General features: G+C 38.8%; 1 protein-coding gene across 4 annotated transcripts in view; it reads left to right on the top strand.

The window, feature by feature from the left end:
• meis1a (Meis homeobox 1 a) overlaps nt 1–22,729 on the top strand; it is a 34,800-nt gene that overhangs the window by 2,171 nt on the left and 9,900 nt on the right. For 2 of the 4 annotated variants that reach the window (XM_072657575.1, XM_072657574.1), the window contains exons 1-7: nt 879–1,662; nt 1,768–1,818; nt 1,927–1,977; nt 2,716–2,859; nt 7,023–7,131; nt 9,924–10,069; nt 18,659–18,735. In XM_072657575.1, coding sequence (XP_072513676.1) covers nt 1,255–1,662; nt 1,768–1,818; nt 1,927–1,977; nt 2,716–2,859; nt 7,023–7,131; nt 9,924–10,069; nt 18,659–18,735 — 986 coding nt within the window. In that variant the 5' untranslated portion in view covers nt 879–1,254. Of the gene's footprint in view, nt 1–843; nt 1,663–1,767; nt 1,819–1,926; nt 1,978–2,715; nt 2,860–7,022; nt 7,132–9,923; nt 10,070–18,658; nt 18,736–22,729 lie in introns of those variants that run through there. The other 2 variants (XM_072657578.1, XM_072657577.1) reach the window with 2 other exon arrangements.

The following is a 22,729-nucleotide window of genomic DNA, read 5'->3' as shown; positions in this document are numbered from 1 at the left end:
GCTTTTATGCTTTTCCAGAAAGAATCTGTTATTTTTACACTGTAAAAAAAATAAACCACCGATCTAATTTATCTAATTTGATGTAAACACATATTATTATTATTATTATTATTGCTGTTTATACTGTATTATTATTGTAAACACTTTTAATATGAGTATTTATTATTTATCAATGTTTTCTAAATGAAACCGGTTCTTATTTATTTCACTGCTAATTTTGTTGATATAAAACTTTTCTTTACTTTTTTTAATTCATATTTTTTTGAGAAATTCAGTTGTGTGTGTGTTAGCATGCTGCCCCTACTCTCCTGGTGCAATAATAATAATAATAATTGATAAACACAGTATATCGCTTTAATTGAAGGGAAATTGATTATTAGAATTATTAGAATTATTATTATTATTAGTATTTTAGTATTTTAGTATTTTAGTATTTTCTTAGTGTTGTTTTTCATCAGTAATGCATCTTTATTCAGTGCTCTCTGAACACAGTGTAAATATGTTAGTTTACGGTTGTGTGTGTGCTGTGTCTTTTAACACTCTATAAATATGAATATATTTATAAATATGACGCACATTATCAGTTATAATATCAGATTATCATTTTATTTAAGTATGTTTACTATTTGCGCGCACAGACTGTCGGCTATGGTATTTATTTTTTATTTGCTATATATATATATATATACTGAGGTCTGCATGTGTGCGCGCGCGTATTTATTTATGTATTTATGTATTTATGTATTTATCTCGTGTGTTGGGGGGGGGGGAGGGGGGGCTCTTTCTCTTCTTTGTTTGTTGACATGATGTTGTGCTGTTTTTTTGTTTTTTTTTAATCCTCAGTACCCCGACCCCCTGTACCCCCCGGACTCTCTGTACCCAGAGTTCCCCGCGGTCCGGCCGGTTCTCGGAGCTCCACTCTCCGCCAGCGAAGTGCTCCGGAGGGACAAAGACGCGATCTACGGGTACCGCATCGGGACACCCCCGGGTTACACTAATGATCAATAATATAAATATTCTGTAATATTGATTTCCATGTAATTATTCCATGTACTTTTCCTCTACACATACTTTTAAATGGAAGTCAGTGTAAAAATCTGGAAGTCTGGTGGTTCAGATATGATCCAGATGTTCAGGGAGTTTTCAGATCGTCACTCTCACGCAAAACCTTGTATCTCCGTTTTTCATCGTTATTGACTTTTTGACAGAATGTAAATCTGGCAGTTGTTCTTTACATTGTGTCCAAATTTGCGGATGAACGGACCAATAGAAATGCTCCAAAATGACCCGGCATTCAGTCTTTTTCCATTGACTTCCATTGAAAGTTACGGCTGTTCCTCCTCCTGTAAAGCTGCTGTTCCTGAGCTGATCTCTTTGCGTGGCTGTGGGGAACAGCGCCGAGCTGCCCGGCCGCAGTGGTGTGTAGTGGCTGTGTATGTTCGGTTCTATAGAGCTGAGTCGTGTTCCTGTGTGTGTGTGTGTGTGTGTGTGTGTGTGTGTGTGTGTGTTTGCTCGCTCTCCAGTCACCCTCTGTTCCCTCTGCTCGCGCTGGTCTTCGAGAAGTGTGAACTGGCCACTTGCACTCCGCGCGAGGGTGGGCTGGGCGGCGATGTGTGCTCCTCATCCTCCTTCGACGAAGATCTCACCGTCTTTTCCAAACAGGTGAGGACACACACACACACACACACACTATGAACTAGGACCCTCAGAGTAGAAAACTAAGTGTATAAAGCGCGCGCGTGAGTTCTGGGTGGTCTTCTGTTACAGATCAGAGCGGAAAAGCCCTACTTTCTGCCCAACCCAGACCTGGATAACCTCGTGAGTCTATCTGCCTAATAAACCGAGGCAGTAAACAGTGGATTATTAACGTTATTAATGTGAATATTTATAAACGTTTCACATATGAACTGGTGTGTCTGGTTGTAGATGATGCAGTCCATCCAAGTGCTGCGGTTTCATCTTCTGGAATTAGAGAAGGTGAGAACTGATGTAGTGTTCAAGTGGGATGAGGATGAGGATGATGATTGCAATTATTTTTTAGTCTTCTGGCACCTTTGCCATCATATTAATTACTCTTAAAAACCTTCTATATAATAACAATAATAATACTAATTCTAATAAAATAATATAAATAATAATATTTTTTATAGTGGTGTTATAATAATGACTATTTTTATTATTGCTATTATTATTATTATTATTACTATTAGTATTAATAATAATAATAATAAGAATAATGTCAACACGACTACTATTAATAATACTTATAATAATAATTATTATTGTTATTATTATTATTATTATTATTATTATTATTGTTGTTGTTGTTGTTGTTGTTGTTGTACATCATAATTTTCCATATTCCAGTTTCTGTCACTTTTGACTTTTTATATATTATTAATATTATTATTTTAAATATTACAATACTAATAATAGTTATTATCATTGTAGATTCTTTTATTTCTACTACTACAATTAAACATTTAGTATATTATGATGATCACTGTTCATTACTATTATTATTATTATACATTATTGTTATTATTATTATTATTATTATTATACATTATTATTATTATTTCATGTATAGCACCATTGTCATGATCAATAGTATTATTTTTTATTTATTTTTATGAATACTGTTGTTATTATTATTATTATTATTATTATTTATGATGACTTTATGCTGTCTTTTCGTCACTGTTGCTGCTGCAGGTTCACGAGCTGTGTGATAACTTCTGTCACCGCTACATCAGCTGTCTGAAAGGAAAGATGCCGATGGATCTGGTGGTGGATGACAGAGAGGGCTCCTCTAAATCAGACAGTGAGGAGTTCACCCGCAGCTCTGCAGCAGATCAGGTCAGTGTGCTCAGATGTTCTCCAGCTCTTCTGATCTCTGCTGTAACTGATCTGCTCTGATTTAAGGGGGCTTTAGAGCTGCTTTACTGAAGGTCAGGCGGTGAAGCTCTGGTGCTCTGGTGCTCTGCAGTGAAATGAGCTGATCTTTTTCTCTACTGTTTGTCTCCCAAATGATCCATTTTTTAATTCTAACATTAGTCATTAGTGGTCAGATCGTCAGTGTGTTGCTGGTCAGATATGTTGGTTAGAAGAACACTGAAGAACCCTGGTTTGGGTGCTGATCTTCTCAGTTCGGGTCCACCAGCAGCTCACCTGGTTAGCTTTAATGAAGGACTGGAGGTGCTGGATGGGAACTGGAACTACTGGCCTTCTTCCAGGAGAGCACTTGGGATGGTGTTTCTTTGTTTCTTTATTTCTTACATATTTTAGCATTTGTTTACTTTGTCTCACACATCATATCCTTCACATGGGTGCCTATAATTGTGCACTTTCACTTTTAGTAGATTTAAACAGAACCATAGAACAGCAACACTATTAGAAGGACAACACTGTTAGCTGATATGATGGTGATATTACTGTTTTTAGCTTCATATTAACACTCTTATGTCCATGTTTATAGATAACAACCATGTAAATCAGTTTATTGAGGATTACCACACAAGTCCAGACAGTTTGAGGAAAGTCTGTGACCATTAAATACCCTTAATATCAGACTAACTAGTGCTTCCATGACTAATAACCCCGCTACAGGTCTTGTTGGCTGACCAGGGGAGTAACACTGTGTACATTTGTATATATTTATAAGGCTTTAAATAGGGTTAATAGGGTCCTTTTCCCCACAAATGCGTCCAGTCAGGAATTCTGCTTTGCGTAAAAAATGTCGGGGAATTTGCGTTAATTTACGTCGCTACTTACTTCTACAATCAATCATGTATTTTTCCCCTATTTTGGAGCATTTCTATTGGTCATTCATCCTGAACCTCTACCACAATGTGCACAATGAACAACTGCCATGATTACTTTATGTCAAAAAGTTAAATAAATAAATAAATAAATAAATAAATAAAAAAAATAATAAAAAAACAGGGCAACGCACAAATCAGACATAAAACCAAACGGACCAAATTTTCTGAAAAAGGTCCAACCCAATAATCAGATCACAGTTCTGGCCTGTCGCTCAGACCAGGAGGACTGAGGAGTGTCCAGTGAAACAGTGTGTTTATTTAAGGTGGCTGATTATATAGTTTTGGAGGAGCTGATTTGACCATACCGGCGTTTAAGGTTATTTCCCGGTCTTGGTAAGAGTGTATATGCTAATGTACTAATGTCATTTGTACCTTTTTTTTTAAAGGTATTTATGCCCCGCCCACCTTCTCACACACATTGATATGGCCCTACGACTTAGGTCTACTCGTGAACGTCCGTGCGCCCACCATTGTCCACCAAAAAAAAAGCCAAAATAATGACCACCCTGCTTTTAGTGGGTAAAACTAGGGAGGCTGGAGTGGAGGCTGGAGTGGAGGCTGGAGTGGAGGCTGGAGTGGAGGCTCGTGTATGCCTGAGAAGGCCAGACGAGCCCTCGTACGCAGCTCGCAATCAGTTTGTGTAGGTCGAGGTTCTGGTTGTGGTTGTGCAGTTTAGACAAGATTTATTCCTCGCAGCTGTTCTGGGGTCAGTGTGAAGCTGTGTTTTTGCTACGGTTGGTTCGGAATAGCGGAGGAAGCAGGTCAGGGATCAGTGCTGATGTGTAACCTGAACGGTCTCGCTCACTAATGATGTTCTCCGCTGGGACGGAGCGGCTTACGGAAAGCGTCCTGGCGTTCTCAGCGGCGACGGAGCGACTGGTTTGGGGGTGCTGTGCTTCAAAGGCGCGCAGGCATGCTTTACTGGCCTGTTTCAGAAAGAGGCTGGAGGTCGTTTGTGTATAGAGCCCCACCCCCTTCATTCATATTTAGTCATATGCAGAAAAAAATATATATGTATGCAAATATGTCCAAATATTTGTGGACACCCATGATGTGCTTTCCTTGAAGGTTATTCAGTTTGAAACTGTGGATGAAGCTCTTTTAAGGTGCTCTTTGAAGTTTTTTTCAGAAGAAGAACATCTCAGGAACCTGTTGAAGGTTCCTCAGAGCCCCTTAAGAGGTTCCTCCACAGTCTCAAATCCCTAATCCCCTAAAACGCTCTGAAAGAACTTCTACTTTTTCACAGTGTGCAACTGACCGTGACATCCGAACCAAGGTGGACGTCCGTGTGTCCCTAATGTCCAATAGAATAGGACTCTCTGGAGCAGATACACATGACCCTATTGGCACCGTGCTGCCTAATAATGCCAGCTGTGGGCTAGAGGGGTATAAACCCCCCCCAGCATTGAGCTGTGAAGCAGTGGAACTACTGTGTTCTCTGGGATGATGGATGGTGCTGCTCCATCCTGTACTTTTGGGATGAATTAGGGAGTCGAGGATGAGGTAGGCTGGTGATCCTCCAACATCCTCCTCCAAAATGTAGCAACAAAAGCAGAATCAACTCTTTTTAACACCTTTGATTTCGGAAGAAACAATGAATGAGCAGGTGTCCCAATACTTGTGTCAATACAATGTAGATGTACAGTATATATACACATAATAAGAAATATATATATACACGTGTGTGTGTGTATAATATGTATAACAATGAACTGACCGCCCGGTGTCCAGACCTTAACATCATTGACTGTGCTGGGGCTGTGTTGGATGCCGAGAAGCAGAAAATGTTCTTAAGACTGGAGTTTGGAGATGTGGAAAGGTCAGCTAAAACACTGAGAGCGAGTCTCCTGGAAAGAATGGAGGCTGTGATGGTGGTGATGGTAAAAGGTGGAGCTCTAAACTCTCAAACATCTGAGATTAGAGGAAGTTCAGAGGATTCAGCGCCGGTTTTCTGTTAAATCCACAGTGCTGTATGATGGTTGAAGGAGCACAGGTTTGGTTCCTGGCTTCTCTGTGAGCTCCAGCCAATCACAGTGTACCGTTGACTTTTTATTTGGTTATTTTTTCTATTATTAGTGTTTTTGTTTCATTAATAGATAAACGTTTATAAACCGCTCTGTTTATGTGTGCATGTGCGTGTGTGTGTGTGTGGCTGTATGTATGTGGGTGATTATGTGTGTGGCTGTATGTATGTGGGTGATTATGTGAGAGAGTGTGTGTGTGTGTGTGTGAGTGTATGTGTGTCTGCACATAAAACTGTAGAGCATGTGTTGTATATTATCTCTTACAGCATGTGTCTGGTATGCAGTTTCTTACCGTACCGAACTAAAATCATATATTACCAATATCTGTGACTCCGAGACGAGGCGGAGAGCAGCCGTAAATGCCTGACCTTCCCGGTGTCCATTACATTAACTTATGATTCTGTAGGAAATGATTCAAAGCATCACAAAGTGCAAAATGATTTAAAGCATCTAAGAACAACAACAATAAGCTCAGAATTGGCCTGAATATGATTCTTTATGAAATGATTCAATGATGAAATGATCCTCACAGATTCCTCAAAGATTCAGGTTCAGTTTAATTATGATTCTTTAGAATATAAATCAAAGCATCATGAACTCTCCAATTCTCCAAAGATTCGGTTTAATTATGAATCTTTGAGATTCAAAGCATTATGGGCTCTCAGATTTATTTAGATTTTGATTCTTTGGGAAACAAATTAAAGCATCATAAAATCTCCAAATTCCCAAAGATTCGGTTTAATTATGATTCTTTAGAATATAAATCAAAGCATCATAAAATCTCCAACTCCCCAAACATTTGGTTTAATTCTGATTCTGATTCAAAGCATTATAAAATCATAGATTCCTCAGTGATTCAGTTTGATTATGATTCTCTAGTAAATGGTTTAGAGCTAGATAAGATCTTGAATTCCTCAGTGATTCAGTTTGATCATGATTCTCTTTCTGAATATAAATCATTACTGCAGTGCCCAGAGAGTGGAGGCGGCGAAGGGACCCGGCCATATTGCAGGGTATCGAACCCGCAACCTTGTCATCAATAGCCTGGTGCTCTGACTGCTGAGCCACCACTGCTGTGCTTGTGTAGTAATGCATCACAAAATCTCAAATTTCAGCACGATTCAGTATTCATTACACACCCTCCTTCTCCCTCTCTCCCTCTTTTCCTCTCTAGGTGTGTTGGAGGGAAGATGACTCCGTCTCTGTTCACTCCACTGAAGGTCCTGCTGTCCCCTGTAGTGGACGAGCCAATTCGCTGAACGGAGACAACAGCAGTGAGCACGGTAACACCTTACTGAGGTCTTGTGATTTGTGAGTCGACTCTCAGTTGTGAGTCATTTTTTCAGTTGTGAGTCGACTCTGAAAGGCGCCCCCTGTACTCTGCCTGTTTTTCATTGTTAGAGGTCGCATTTCCTCTGAATGTAAAAATGGGTCGGGGGGGCGCTGGGTGGTTCAGCGGGCTAAGGTGCTGTCACTGTGATCACGTATCCTGATCACACTGATAGCCATCGGCAGCTGAGGCCTCCAGAGAGCGCAGTTGGCCTTGCTCTCTCTAGGGTGGGTAGATGGCGCTATCCCCCCTACATCACTCTAGTGCGACGCTGGCTGTCACTGGTGTCTGCTAGCTGGTGCGTCAGAGCCGGGTATACGGCACTTCCCTCCAGGTGCGTTGGTTGGTTGCCTGGTGACGTTGCATCAGTTAGAAAAAGAGGTGTGGCCAGCTGCACACGCATCGGAGAGGGCGTGTGTTGGTCTCGCCCTAACTAGTGTCGGGGGTGCGTTGCATGTGATGGGGGGAGGAAGAGAATATGTAGAAAACTAGTAAAAAATCTGAAATAATAATAAATTAAAAAATATATAAAAAATGGGTCATTTACAAGCAAATGGCCGATGTGGGCACTTCCACTGTGAGATCCGACTGACACTGACAGTGTAATCCTGTGGTAAAGCTGGAGTGAAAACTGCAGCACTCAGCCGACATACAGTAAATTTACTAGCTTACTCTTATACCCCACATCACTGAGGAGAGGCAGTCAACCCTTATATCACATGAAGGTAGCCCAGGGGGAACGACTACACACATACAAGGTGAGGTGGTGGGTATGCTCAGTATGCAAGTATGTGGTGTGAGCAAGTATGTTTTTGAGCTTAGGTGATGCCAACTTTGCGTAGTAAGTAAGTTAGCTTAGCTTAATTAGCTTCATTATTTCATTAGGAGCTGCAGTTAGCTGTACAGTGTACATACATATTTCTGCACATCTTAGACACAATTCCTGATTATTCATTCATTTATTTAACAGGTTGGGAAAAGGCTTAATCAGTATTTGATGGTGTTGATGGTGATGGTTGTTAAAATAAGATGATAAACAGATGTGCAGAACAGCGTGTCTCTGTAGAGGCAAACGCATTCGTACCTATAAAGTCTACTTGTGGCATTTGAGCAGGGGTGCCCAAACTTTTGCACAAGACTTTACCAAGCGCCCCAGTCATTCACGGGCGAGTGACATCATCGGCTCTGTTTACACAACAGCACAGAGAGAGTTTTAATGGATGCACAGAGAAGTTTGTTCTCCACACTAAGACACACACACACACACACACACACACACACATATGTTCCTGTCAGATTAGCATGCGTATTTGTGAAATGCTTGCTGGTGCCAAGTGAAACAGAGCTGCAGAGGTTTTGTCATCTCCAGCACACGTTTACACTTTAGCACCACCCCAGGGGTCTACTACTACTGCACACATACACACATACAGAACACAGAACACACACACACACACACACACACACACACATACGGTAAGGAATGCAGGCATGTTGATGTTTCAGTAAGGTGAAGTCTGTTAGCTGGTGTGTGTGTGTGTGTGTGTGTGTGTGAGGAAATGGTGCATGGTGGATATAAAGAGTCGTGTCCGTGCTCCTCAGCACTGCGCACCAACCATGGCCAATAAAACCAGAGTACACACTTCCCCAAAACCCTGTGTGTGTGTGTGTCACAGCTGTTAGTCTGCCTCTGTCAGAAAAACACACCGAGTGAAGAGAGAGAGAGAGAGAGAGAGAGAGAGACTGAGAAAGGCATACTGAGAGAGCGAGAGAGCGAGATAGAGAGAGAGATAGAGATAGGGATAGATACTGAGAGAGAGAGAGATACTGAGAAAAAGTGAGAGAGAGAAAGAGAGACAGTGTGTGAGAGAGAAAGAGAAAGAGAGAGAGAGAGCGAGAGAGAGAGATAGAGATAGGGAGAGATACTGAGAGAGCGAGAGAGATACTGAGAGAGAGAGAGAAAGAGAGAGATAGGGAGAGATACTAAGAGAGGGATACTGAGAGAGAGAGTGAGTGAGAGATACTGAGAAAAAGAGAGAGAGAAAGAGAGAGAGCGAGAGAAAGAGAGAGAGAGAGAGAGAGAGAGAGAGCAGGTAAAACGATGATGCAAAATCTGTATCCTGAAGTGAACACTCTTTCTAGTGTGTGTGTGTGTGTGTGTGTGTGTGTGTGAGAGTGTGTGTATTTGAGCTCCTGGGCCAGGTGGACATGGTGTAAACACACATAGCTGCACAAACAAACTGCAGCGAAACACACACACACACACACACACACTGATGATATTTTAGGCCTTAGGTGAAATCTGGCTTGTATATATATGTGTGTGTGTGTGTGTGTGTGTTGTGTAGTCAGGAAATGGTGTTACTTACGGTAGCAAATGCTAATGGTGCTTCCACAGTGTGGGCGCTCTGTGGTTCTGCAGTAAGGGCGGTTCTTTAGTAAAGACAGTAAAGACTACATAGAACCACTGCAACTCGGGGAACCACTCGGGTTCTTATGTTGGGCTTTGCCTGGTCAAAGTGTTCTTATCTAATGATGGAAACTGTTGAAAATGTTCTATATCGCACCCAAAAGCCTCCTTTCTCAGTACTAAATAGAACCCTACCTGAACTTAACTGGAACTAGATGTTTTTCACCATTTATTAAGCATTAATAACCGTTTATTACTGTCTTATAAACTAGCTATAACTAGGATATCGCTCTGTGTGCTTTCAAAGCAGGTTAATTTTGGTTTATTGACCACAGGTGACCTCCTGGACCACAGTGCTGCTTCTCCGAGCACCGGAGACGACGATGACATGGACAAAGACCGGAGGAACAACAAAAAACGAGGGATTTTCCCCAAAGTGGCAACCAACATCATGCGAGCGTGGCTGTTCCAGCACCTCACAGTAGGCACAAATACTCAACTCTCTGGCTCTTTGATTAGCTCAACAGGTTCTCCACCTCTGTTACAGGCTCATAAAGGCTGTTCTGCTTGTAGAGAAGTTCTGCCAATAGATTAGGACTCTATGGAGCAGATGAGCATGACCCTATTAGTACCATGCTGCCCAATGTCAGGCGTGGGCTAGAGGGGTATAAAGCCCCCCAGTATTGAGCTGTGGAGCAGTGGAACGACTGTGTTCTCTGATATGTTGGTTGGTGCTCCTTCCAACATTTTTGGGAAGGATGAGCTGGGAAGTTGGGGATGCTGAGGTGGGGTGGTGATCGTCCAACCTTCTGACCTCACTTACAGTGGCTGAATGCAATCAAATCCTCACAGCAATGCTAGATCCCGGAATTTAGTAGGAAGCCTTCACCCCTGGACAGTAGATGCAGTGACTCCAACAAAAGCAGGATAAGCTCTTTTTTTAAAATCCCTTGATTTCAGAAGAAACAATGAGTGAGCAGGTGTCCCAATACTTTTGTCCACACAGTGTATTTTAAGATCATTTAGTTAATGTAATTTAAGTGTATCACTGTTATTATTGTGTGTTAAAGGGCCCATACACTACATTTTCCTTGCACTTAATGGCCCACAGAGGTCCACGTGTCTGGTTTTATGCTCCAATAACTATAAATCATAGTCATAAATCATTTTGTACTTTGAAGTTTTGCAGCATCTCCTTTGTACAAATAGCAAGAACAAGCAGTATGGACTGGGAAGTGATGTGTTTTGACACTTTCACTATGTTTACACGCCACAGCAAACTCTCTTCTAATGAGATGCAACCCTTTAAAGCAGCAGTATGCGAGAATCGGCGTTGCTTGCTCCTGGGCTCCCCCTACAGTCTGGAAGTGTAATTAAAGGGTGTCATCTAAAAGACATGCTTTTCACACGCATTTCTGGACAAGCTGAGAGCTCCAGCCGCAGCATCTAAAGGCGGTCGAGTAAAACTATAGCGTTACACAGCAGTTCTGGCGAGTGTTGTCCTGCCTGCTTCTTCACAGTGCAGTTTCTGGCCTGCTAAGCCCAGAGTTGCAATGATAGCGGTGCTATTCTCTTATAATAATTTCATTTATATAATAATTATAATATATAATATAATAATTTTATAATAAACTCGCCAAAGCTGCTGTGAGATGGGTAAGACTTATGAGCCTCCTGGGAGAAGCAGAGTGAAGACTTTTAACCCCGCTGACCGGATACACACTGAGAGTCCATCGCTCAGTATAGTGAGGATCAGAGGGATCACACCCACTAAAGTGAAGTGACATCACTCTGACGTCATCTGCCTTTTTTCTGCTTCGCTGACCTGAAAAATGACCTGTATGACCCGTAACTCCGTATCTACAGGCACTTCGGTACAAACTGGCGGGGCTATTCTTTGCTAATAGAAGTGTGTAATAACGCTTTCGGCCTGCTGGTGGGCTACAGGCTGTTTAAGGGGTCAAAAGGGCATAACTGCATTATCATGCTTCATATTATCTTCATATCTGTGGCATGAAATGCTCTTAAAATGACAATAATACTGTTCATTCATCCTGATTATCATCCAGCTGTGATGTATGTCCACCAACCTCCATTCAGATCAAATTCAGAAGGGCAGACTGTACAGCATGGACATGCAGCGTACACCTCATTCATCACATAGCTGTCATTTAAACAGTATAGCACAACAACAGCCTTAACTCCACATATCTCAGGGTTAATCACCACAGACGTGTGAAAACAGCTGCCTGTGTGTGTGTGTGTGTGTGTGTGTGTGTATATGTGTGTGTGTTTCATTGGTCAGATAAGAAATGAGCGCCGAGCTGAATGCCGCCGCTGTTTTGGTTCAGTGCTGGTGGAGGCTTAGCACATTCTGCTACACATCTGCTAACAGGAGGGTGGCAAATTACACGCTAATTACCCGGCCCACATTACCGCCTGTGTGTGTTCTCATGTGTATTCCGCTCTTCGCGGCGACCGCATGTCTACTGTAGGGACATGTGACTGTTTTCCCACCAGAAAAACTGCCCTGGCCTTCTTTAAATTAAAAAATAAACAAGACTGAACGTTTCCTTTCGGCTAAATTTCATAGCTTTTATAGCTAACAGCGAGTAATGCAGTGTCAGAACCGAGTACGTTTGAGGACAGTCTGGGAAGATTTAGATCAATGACTGTAGAAAGCAAGGACAGGGCAACGTCTCCTAAAAGTGAAGCAACCACAGGTCTAGCGCCTCTGCTGGCTGGTTGCAGTATGATGTGTAGCTCCGCCCATCCCCATATGTTTCAATGACCAAATTCCAGCAGTTGGTTCCCCTGTGTTAATATTGGCCCCTTTTTTATTCCCCCCAGAAATCAGTTATTAAACCCTTACTCTGCTCTATTGTAAGTAGGCACGGTTACACTTTTCATTAAGGATTAATAAAAGAATTAAGGAAGTGATTGACAGCCTTGGCTGGAAGAGAGGTCATCTGCTGGACCTGCATGGCGCCCACATTTACAGTTAGAGCGTCCGCTTACCGGACAAACTGGGAATCCAGGGGGAAACCCTCTCTGCTTCTTCGCTGGAAGCTCAGTGAAGACGGTCTGAGACACTAAAGCTTGGTCTGGGAGAAGGGTGCAGATCTACCCAAATGAGTAGGAGAATCTGGCTCCACCTCTGGTCTCTACTGCACAGACCCTGGTTGCAAATTTGACAACATGGTAGACGGTTTTGGCGTCATTTGCATAGAACGGAAGGGAACGGAACCACAGCGTCCAAACACTTTCCCAGCCACCTAGCCATGGTGGTGGTGCTGATGTTTGCTAAAAATAGCTAACAATCATCTTGCACCAATGACTTCCTTTCCTGAAGTTTGTCATGAAAAAACTGGACGATGGACTGGATTCTTTGGGTTTCAACAGAAGTGTTGCCAGTGGAGCAAAACCCTGTATCTCCGTTCTTTATTTTTGTACATATTTTAAGAAGATCCAGTGTTTATATTTATATTGTGCCACATTAATCACAATAAATAGACCAATATAAAAGGTGAAAATTGAAAAACAATAAATAAATGACAAATGCAATTGCTACATTAGCTAACATGGAAAGTTAAGATTGTAAAAGAGAAACGTGGCGCAGATGAACAAACCATCCTCGGCCCCCTAAAAACTCATTACAGGTCAGAAGGTCACCGGAGGACACCAGAGAGTTCTTCAGTTAGTCAGCTTGCTTGTGTCTCGTCCTGTTGAGCCATAAGCGTTCGCATTCGCGTTCCAGCAAACCCATTTAAGCCCATTCCTCGAGTTTCCTTTGAAGTCACAAGATCCGAAATATGAAAAGAAAAATGTAATTCATCATTCATTCCCCCACCCCGCCTGCCCCCTAAACTCTCTGTGTACACTTTTTCTTTTCACCCTGATGTTTATAAATTTAATTTTCTCGACCTACGCTTGCTGATTATTCCTTAATTTCATCTTTGGGGTGGCTGTCAGAATCATAGGCGCCAGGCTAATTAACAGATTTGCAGTGTTACACACGTACACACACACGCACACACACACACACATACACACACACACATCTAGCAAAGAACATTAGCACAGAGACTGCCATGCTTGTCCTTTTTATGACTGCTGGGGACAGAAATAACAATCTTTTATTACCTCTTTAAGGGCCACCGAAAAAGCAGCTGTTTAATCGACTCTCCTCTGTAAATAACGGTTTCTCACTGCTGTTCTTGCATTTATTTCTTATATAAAAATATGAATGGTAAAACTGTGTGGCTGCTATTCAGCTGTGCTAACATGACTGACTAAAGGTTCAGTCAATAATGCAAATTTTGCTAATAGTTAATTAGTATAAAATCTTTGAAAATTATGTCTGAATAACTTTTCAAAGATAGTAAAGTAATCTAACCTACCTTAGAAACTGTGGTAGATCCAAAATACCAGAGATACTAGGAATCTAATTTACCATAGTAACTGTGCTAGATTTGATTGTATTCTAATATGCCAAAGTTACTAAGGTAATCCAAAAAACAAAGTTATTAAAGTGATCTAACATATCTTAGTAAATGAAGTAAGTTAGATTGTAATCTAATTTATCAAAGGTACAAAGGTAATCCAAAGTACCAAAGTACCTAACTGACTGTGGTAGGTTTGATTATAATTTAATATAAGTTACTAAAATAATCCAAAGTATCAAAGTTACTAAAATAGTTACTTTGAAAATGTGAATTTGAAACAATTCTTATAACTAAGGTTACTATAGTAAACTGTTCAAAGTTATAAAAATAATATTTCAGAAATTTACAAATTTACCTAATTTCCTAAGTTAATCCAACTTAATGAAGGTTCTAAAGTAACACATTGTACTTACTAAAGTAATCTTGTTTACCAGAGATATTTAAACAAACCATTACAATTTCTAAATTACAAAATTATTTTTATTTATTTCATATGCAAAAATATGTACTTTTTGGCTTACTTTTCTTAGCTTGCATGAATATTTGTTAATAATACACATTTTGCTAATAGTTACCTACCAAAAAGTATGAAAATTGTGAGCAACATTTGCATGTGTAGTTTGTACCTTTATTTTAAATACTAACCATAAACTTAATTAAAAGTTAAAGTCATGTTTGTTAGTTTTGTTAAAATGGTCAGTGAAAGGCTGGGTTATCATTTTTATAGATGTTTTTCTTTTGAATATGAAAGGGATCTGCCATATATGTTTCCAGTTTGTTACGAAGCTAGAGTTAGGACATTTGTTGGAGATCAAAAATCATCTAAACACTAATTATGTAACTATGTAATTAGTTGTGTAACTGCATAAATAAGCAATAATTATGGGTCATATTTTCCCACTGTTTCTCAATTGTAGGATAAAGCCGTAAACGATCACAAACAGCATCAAAATGTAATTCATTATGTAACTGATTACGTAATTAGTCACGTTATTACAAATAAACAACTTTATTATAAATGCGGTTCTTTGAGATGTTTTTTTATTTGTTAAAGATTAAAGATTAGAGATATTTTTCCCACTTTGTCACAGTTCTAGGGTTTGGCGATGGCCGTACTCTGCCATAACCTACGCAAGCGCCGGCTTTGTTTTTTGCTCTTTCTCTTTGAAGTGCTGAGACATTTGGAAGCAATGAAGGAGACTCTATTAGTGTCACTAAGGTAAATGGGTTAAAACTGTGTGGAGGTGAAGAGGGGGAGCTTGTTTGAAGGGGCATTTTCTTCATAAAAGGGAGAGCAGTGGTGGTGGTGGTGGTGGTGGTGGGGATTGGGGGGGTGGTGGTGGTGATGGGGGTGGTTGAAGTTTAGTTTTTCCCTTTTTCTTTTCACCCATTGCAAGGCATGTTGTGTGGGTACAGATTTTTTGCTGCACCCCCCTCCTCATCCCAATCTGTCCAGGGTCGAACTCACTGTTATCAAAACATCATCCATTACAGAGCTGACAGCCTCACAGGGGGACCCCGGGGCCCTGCAAAAGCCATGGGGAATTTCCGTCACTGTGCAAGGGAAAAAAAAGGGGGGATGAAGGTAAAGAAAAATGAAGGAGAGAATGAAAGAGAGGAGAGGTGATCCATCATGACTGCTGGTTTTCCCCCCTCTTTGAGGTGGTAAGGGGAGATCGGCCGAGTAAAAAGAGACAGAGAGGGCAGAGGACTGTCGGAAATAGCTCGGTTTGGAATCTAATGTACCAAAGATACGAAAGTAATGCAACATACTGAAAATACTAAACCCAAATAAATGAAGCTATTGATGTGACCTCATTTACAGAAAATACTACTAAAGGTAATACCACTTACTAGTCTACTAATGTAGACTAAAGCAATTCAGTTAGCTACTTAGGTCATCTAAATTACACTCTTATCAACTATAAACCTTCAATTTACATAAAAACAAACCAACAAAAAAAACAATACGTTTTTTAGTAAATAAACTAATTCATTAACTAATTCATTTTAACAAAGTCTATAAATTTATTTCAACTTTCATTCAAAGAACTATCATTTTCTATGTAGTAAATTCTAATATTTAGCATCAAAATATGCTTTTTACATTTTTTTATATGTTTTAATTCAATCAAGTCATTTTTCAATTATATTTAGTCCTATTTTGTATCTCAAAACCTATATTATGAGTACAATTTCAGGTTGTTCAAAAATAAGTAAACCTGCTTAAAACTTTTATACTAAAGAAGAATGTTGTTATTATTTTATAGTTTAGAAGCTACTAAAGTAATTAAACTTTAGTTCAGTTACTGAAGTAATGAATCCAACTGATCAAAGTTATTAAGGTAATCAAAGGTACAAATGTTACAAAGTAATTCTGTTTACAAAAGTTACTAAAGTAATCCAGCTTTCCAAAGTGATTAAAGTAATCTAATTTACCAAATGACTAAAGTAATCTAACTAATCAAACTCTGTCAAAGTTACTAAGGTAACTAAATGAATAAATATTATGAAAGTAATTAAATTACTATTAAAAGTAACTCAAGTTATCCAGCTTTCCAAATGATTTAAGTAATCTAATTTACCAGTTTTTATCAAAGGTACTATGATAGTACAACTTAACCCAAAAAAGTTAACCCAAAGGACCAATTTTAGTAAAGTAATATGATTTATCAAAGTTTCTAAACAAATGTATTACTACAGTTACTAAATTAATCTAAAGGATAAATGTTATTAAGTAGAATGTACTTTTTCTTTTTAAGTAAAGAAATAAGTTAGTTAGTAAAATATGTTTCTAAAGTAATCAAATTTACAAAAGTTACTTAGGTATTTTTTAGAGGTATGATAATTCAGAGCTGTTTTGATGGGGTTTTACCCTTTATTTATATACTTTGGCGAGTCAGGGGCAGTTTTTCCTTAATTTTTTTATTGTTATTATTTTCTTGTGGCTTAGATTTAGTTTAAACGAAATGATATATTTTGTTGATTAATTTTTTTGTTGACAATTTATTTAAATTGTTTTTTTGTTTTGTTTTATTTTTTAAACAAAATTAGATTTGTAGAAGGTGAAACACTGTGTAAGTGCACGCTTATACTCACACACAGCTCCTGGAAGCAGTCGAGTGCTTTTTAGGGGCGTTTTAAGTGTCATTCCCTCAGAATTACTGATAATTAGGGCACTAACCGTTTTACTACCCCAGAAAACAGGATAATCGCCCACACACACACACACACACACACACACACACACACATACAGCCCTACCTCTTCAACACCCAGGGAGCATACTCGACTCGTTCAGCTATAAACCACTAAACCTCACCCACCATTTGCTACAAGCACAATAGCAGCAGGTGTCAGCTTGTAGCTGAGTTGTTAACTCAGCTGATCTGGAGTCAGATTTAGTGCTGGGCTCTCCCACTCCAGCTGTGGTCTAGGAGCTGATCCAGGATCAGCTCCAGTTTCTAATCACAGGTTTGCATTTTATTTCCCCAGAGCTTACAGTGAGGCCCGGTGGTGGCTGGAGGTGTGGCCCTTGGTTACGAGATTGTATCATTTGTAATGAGTTTGTGGCTTGGCAGAGAAACCGGAGTGTAAAAATACTTACATTGGCGAGGAGTTTTCCTGCCTGTTGTCCTGTTTGGCTTTTCTTTGCTTTTATGGCACCATCACTGTGCACTAATTTTAGAGTGGGTGCTCCTGTCACACTGTATACTATGTATAGTACTAGATAATGTAGCCACTATTCACACTCTGGATACAGGAACACTAAGTTAAATAGTTAAATAGTGTGCAAAATAAAAACATTTTTACAACATAAAATTATGTTGTAAAAATAAAATGTATTTAATTATTTATTTTATTTTTATATTTTTTAAAATTATTATATTATTTAAATATTTCATTATAAAATTAAATTATTTATTAACATTAGTTATTTGCAGTTTATCACTATAATTATATAGTTATCTAAAATAAATATATTTAATTATTTATAACTACTATTAATCTAAAGAAATGTATATTATAATAATATTAAAATGTGTTAATTGTTTTATATTAAATAAAATAATTGCTAACATATAAAAGTATATATTATTATTTTAGACAATTTATTTATTTGTATTATTATTTTATACAAATATCTGCCCTAAGGTACTTGAAAGTAATTGAATTAAAATATTTTTATGCATATGGTTAATATAGTTATTACAGTGAAATATTATTTTCTCGTAGAAGTTATAGCTTTTATAATAGGTTAATACACTTTAAGATAAATATTTAATATAAAGTAATTCTAAAAATCTAAATTCTGAATTATTTTTAATGATTTATTTTGATTTTAAAAGTCATTGTGAAGCATTTCTGTTGGTCCATTCATCATGAAAAGTTCATACAATAAAAAGAGCAGCTGGTTTTTAAAATGATGTAAAACAGTGGTTCTCAAGCCGGTCCTCAGGGACGCCCTAGACGGTCCAAATTTCAGCTTAAACCCAGCTCACAAATCATGGAGAAAAACAACTGACTCTAGGGTTTCATGAGGACGGGGTTTAAATATGACAGAAATGAATGAGTTTATTAAAAGAAAATTAAACCTTTTTTGTGTCTGTGTTTTTGTATGTTAGCACCCGTATCCGTCTGAGGAACAGAAGAAGCAGCTCGCTCAGGATACCGGCCTGACCATCCTACAGGTCAACAACTGGTGAGTAGCCCCCTGGGTTTACGTTTAATATCTCAAGCATGAAGAATCGCTGCACTGCAATCTAAAGGTACTGAACTTAGAGTGACAGCCAGTAAAGCCCTCAGTAAAGACATTTTGTGGAGTTTGTATACTTCAGTTGTGCCGCACTGTGGACCAAAATTTTATTTTGATTATTTACACTGTTAATGACTAAAATATTGGGGTGTTTAAGCCCTTAAACACCGCCTACGGACCGCTGACGGGCCAAAAGTGTTATTATACACTTCTATTGCCAGAGAATAGCCCCACCAGTTTGTACAGAAGTCCCTGTAGATACTGAGTAATACACCTTACTGTGTAATAAGCCTTGTCATGTTTAGGGGCTAATGTCACTTCATGTAGTAGCAAGCAGTTTACCAGGTTTACTCAACTTTAGGCTGAATAGCAGGCTAATCAGTCACCACAATAGCATTATTTTTAGATTTTCACATAAACAGTTTTAGAGTTTTAAGCAAGGGGTTTCAGCATTGACACTGCAATGCAGTCCAAGACTAGGCCTTACGATGCTGTCTGGGAAGACTAGACCTCAGAATCTCATTTGCTTGCAGTAACTTTAATTAACATTTTTTACATCTTGGAAATTCCTGTCTTAAACTGGATTAATCAAGTCCAACGTTTCTGTTGTGAATCACCTGGTTCAGCAGTATCATCAGCAGTGAATATTTAGAGGTACAGTACAGACTACACTATATGTCCAAATGTTTGTGGACACCCCTTCTAATAAATGCAGTCAGCTACTTTAAGTTGCACCCATTGCTGACACAGATGTGCAAATGCACACACACAAGGACCTAGTGTCACCATGCTGCCTAATAATGCCAGGCGTGGGCTAGAGGGGTATGAAGCCCCCCCAGCATTGAGCGGTGGAGCAGTGGAAGTACTGGGTTCTCTGGAATGATGTTTGGTGCTCCATCTAGTACTTTTTGGATGAGGTGGGTTGGAGTTGTGATCATCCTACATCCTGACATCACTAATGCTGCTCTTGTCACTGTCACTGAATGCAACCAAATCCAAAATCTAGTAGAAAGCCTTCTTCTTCCCTGGAAACTCTTTTTTAATACCCTTGATTTAAAAAAAACAAACAAACAAAAAAACACAATGACTGAGATAGAGAGATGTCCCAATACTTTTGTCAATATTGTGTATATACCCTTAGTATTCAGCGCTGATTTATCCTAGGCTGTGCCCAACATGGATCCCTACACCCTCTTTAGTGTTGCTCTACATAGGAACTATTTAGTTCACTAAGTAGAGATAGAGACACTCCTCAGTGCACTCTGGTCCACATTCAGCTCCAGTAGTGAGCTACGCTGTTCACTAGAAATGACCAGTGCATTGTGGGAGATTGTAGTGCACTCAAAGTTCACTTCACGGAGAAATGGCTGACGTACTCCATAGCGCCCTAAAACATATATATATATATATATTTGGGTCCAGTTCAGGCACAGCCCCAGTGTTTTTGTTCTAGTGCTCTAGAACGTTGCCAGAACCTTCTCGAATGCTCGGTTGCCTGGCGACAGGGTGTTCCGCTCTTAGAACAGGTGAGGGGGTGCAGGGAGGAGTGCAAACGAGCACTTGTCACATTAAAGAAAATTTCCACAGTGAACAGCTGGACTGGTTTATTTAAACCCACACACACACACACACACACTCACACACACACAATCGCTGACCGCTGTGTAACCCCATGTTATGGTGGGGCCAGAGGGACATTTTATGGTTTGACCAGGCCGAGTGTGTTTATTACACTTTATTACTTCTGTTGTTTTGGTGGTACTCTTCCACTGTAATCATGCTCTTACATATTTAATTACTCAGGGAGTCGAGTGAATGCAAAAGTTTGGCCACCCCTGGCTAAATGACATTTTGTAGATTTACAAATATACAAATCCTCCCCAGAGAATTATATTATATATGATATATTGTTGCTGTCAAAAGACAAACATCTCCAAAACTACAACTTTACAGGAGGAGCAAAAAAAAAACCTTCTTAACTTTCAATAGAAGTCAATGTAAATTCAATTTGGAGCATTTCTATTGGTCCGTTCATCCAGAATTATTCACACAGTGTACAGAACCGCCACAGGGTTTAAATAATGGGGAAACAGACACAAAGGGAGATACATGCTTTTCATTGGACAGCAGCAATATATATATATATATGTATATTATACACCAATACTATGAATTTACAGTAATTAACTGTTTATTTAAATTATAGTAATGCTTTCACTTCAAAAATCAACAAAATATGTCATTTAAACAAAGGTGCCCAGCCGTGACATCCAATTGGAAATTTATCATTTGTGATTTTCAATTTCTATTTGAAAGTCTGCAGTTTTTCTGTAAGAAAACAACTTTTAATAAAATTCAAGTCAATTCAAATTCAAGTAAAACATCAGTCATATTTTATTTTAAAATTCTATAAATATTGTAATTAAATTTGAGTTTGTTTTACTTTAAAAAGTAAGTCAACAAAAAAATAAAGCTCAGATTAATGTTAAAGTAGTTCAGTTGATTCTCAATTAAGCTAAAAATTCTCAGAAAAAAGGCTTAGCTACCAAAAACAAAACGTACTGAAAGTCAAAATCTACACGTTTCACAGTAGAAATATATATATCTATATAACATGATGTGTTTTTGGTGCCGCTGGCCGTAACTGCAGCTTTTAGCACTTGACTGTTCTGTTACTACATTGTTGTGGCTCTTGATTTCCAGTCACAACACTGGTACGACTCTTGGCCGAATTCTGATCTGTAGACTGTCAGGGTGTGTGACGCCCAGTCCTCCGCTCCTGTGTTTGACGGTGGGCCTCACACAGCTATACTTGCCTTCCCTGTGCATTTGTGTTGCGTGCTTGGTGTGTGTGTGTTCGCTCAAGTGTGTGTGTGTGTGTTTGAGTGTATGTTCGAGGTGAGAAGGCTAGGCCTGGAGCTCGTAAAGTCAGCCTCATGGTGTGAAGTGAGGGGTCAGCCAGGGGTCAAATTTTTACCCCCTTAAAAAGGGGGCAGGCTTTACACTGTATGAGCTTCTGTTCTCGTCTCTGATTGGCCACTGGACAGGCGGCTCTGAGGGGGGTTGCTTGGCAACTGAGAAGAATGATTTGTAAGAGCGGTGATCAGTTTTAATGGCCATACTCCTGTAAACTGTTAAACTAAAGCTTGTGCATTTCAGCATTTTACTGAAGTCACTTCAGAGCATTTCGGTTGCTCCATTTGACACAAAACCTTCAGGTAATGTAAAGAAAACGTATTCCTCAGAATTTATATCTGAAAGTGAATTTTAATGGTTTGTAAAGGAGATATCTGGAGATGTATGATTGAATGATTGAAATTTAAATGAAGTGAGCAAATCATTCAGCTTTCAGTTTCTCTATTAAATCACAATAATAAATATACTTACAAAAAAATAAACATCCCAGTAACTTCAGAGATTTATTGTCATGTGCACAGCAGAAACAAGCAGTTATACTGTACAATGAAATTCTTACTTTGCAGTTCCTCCGTTTACCGACATGATCTTATAAATATCAATATAAAAAAGAAACTGAATAAGTATATTAAAAAAAATAGTAAAAAAAAAATATATATACACTAAAATAAAGCTAAACGTAGGTAAGTAACTAAAGTAAGTTAAAGAAAGTTAAAGAGTACAATACTGAAATATGTTTCCTATTGTTCTTATTTACTCATACATAATATAATTGATCATAATTGGTTCCTAATTCTTTTTTTTTCTTTGAGAAAAAGTAGTTTGTTTAAGCTAATTAATTTGAGCTTGTTTTGTTTTCTTTTTTGTTCTTATTATACTATACTAACATTAAAATAACAAACAGGCCAGTAAGTACTTAAATAAGTGAATACGCCAGTATGTAAATAAATAAGTTAATAAGTTGATAAGTACAAAAGTATGTAAATAAGCCAGTAAGTACTTAAATAAGTAAATATGTTAGTAT

This window comes from Salminus brasiliensis, chromosome 15 (assembly GCF_030463535.1).
Source record: "Salminus brasiliensis chromosome 15, fSalBra1.hap2, whole genome shotgun sequence".
NCBI lineage: Eukaryota > Metazoa > Chordata > Actinopteri > Characiformes > Bryconidae > Salminus > Salminus brasiliensis.
Note: the sequence above shows the minus strand (reverse complement) of the source record. Positions and strands in the feature narration are given on the sequence as shown.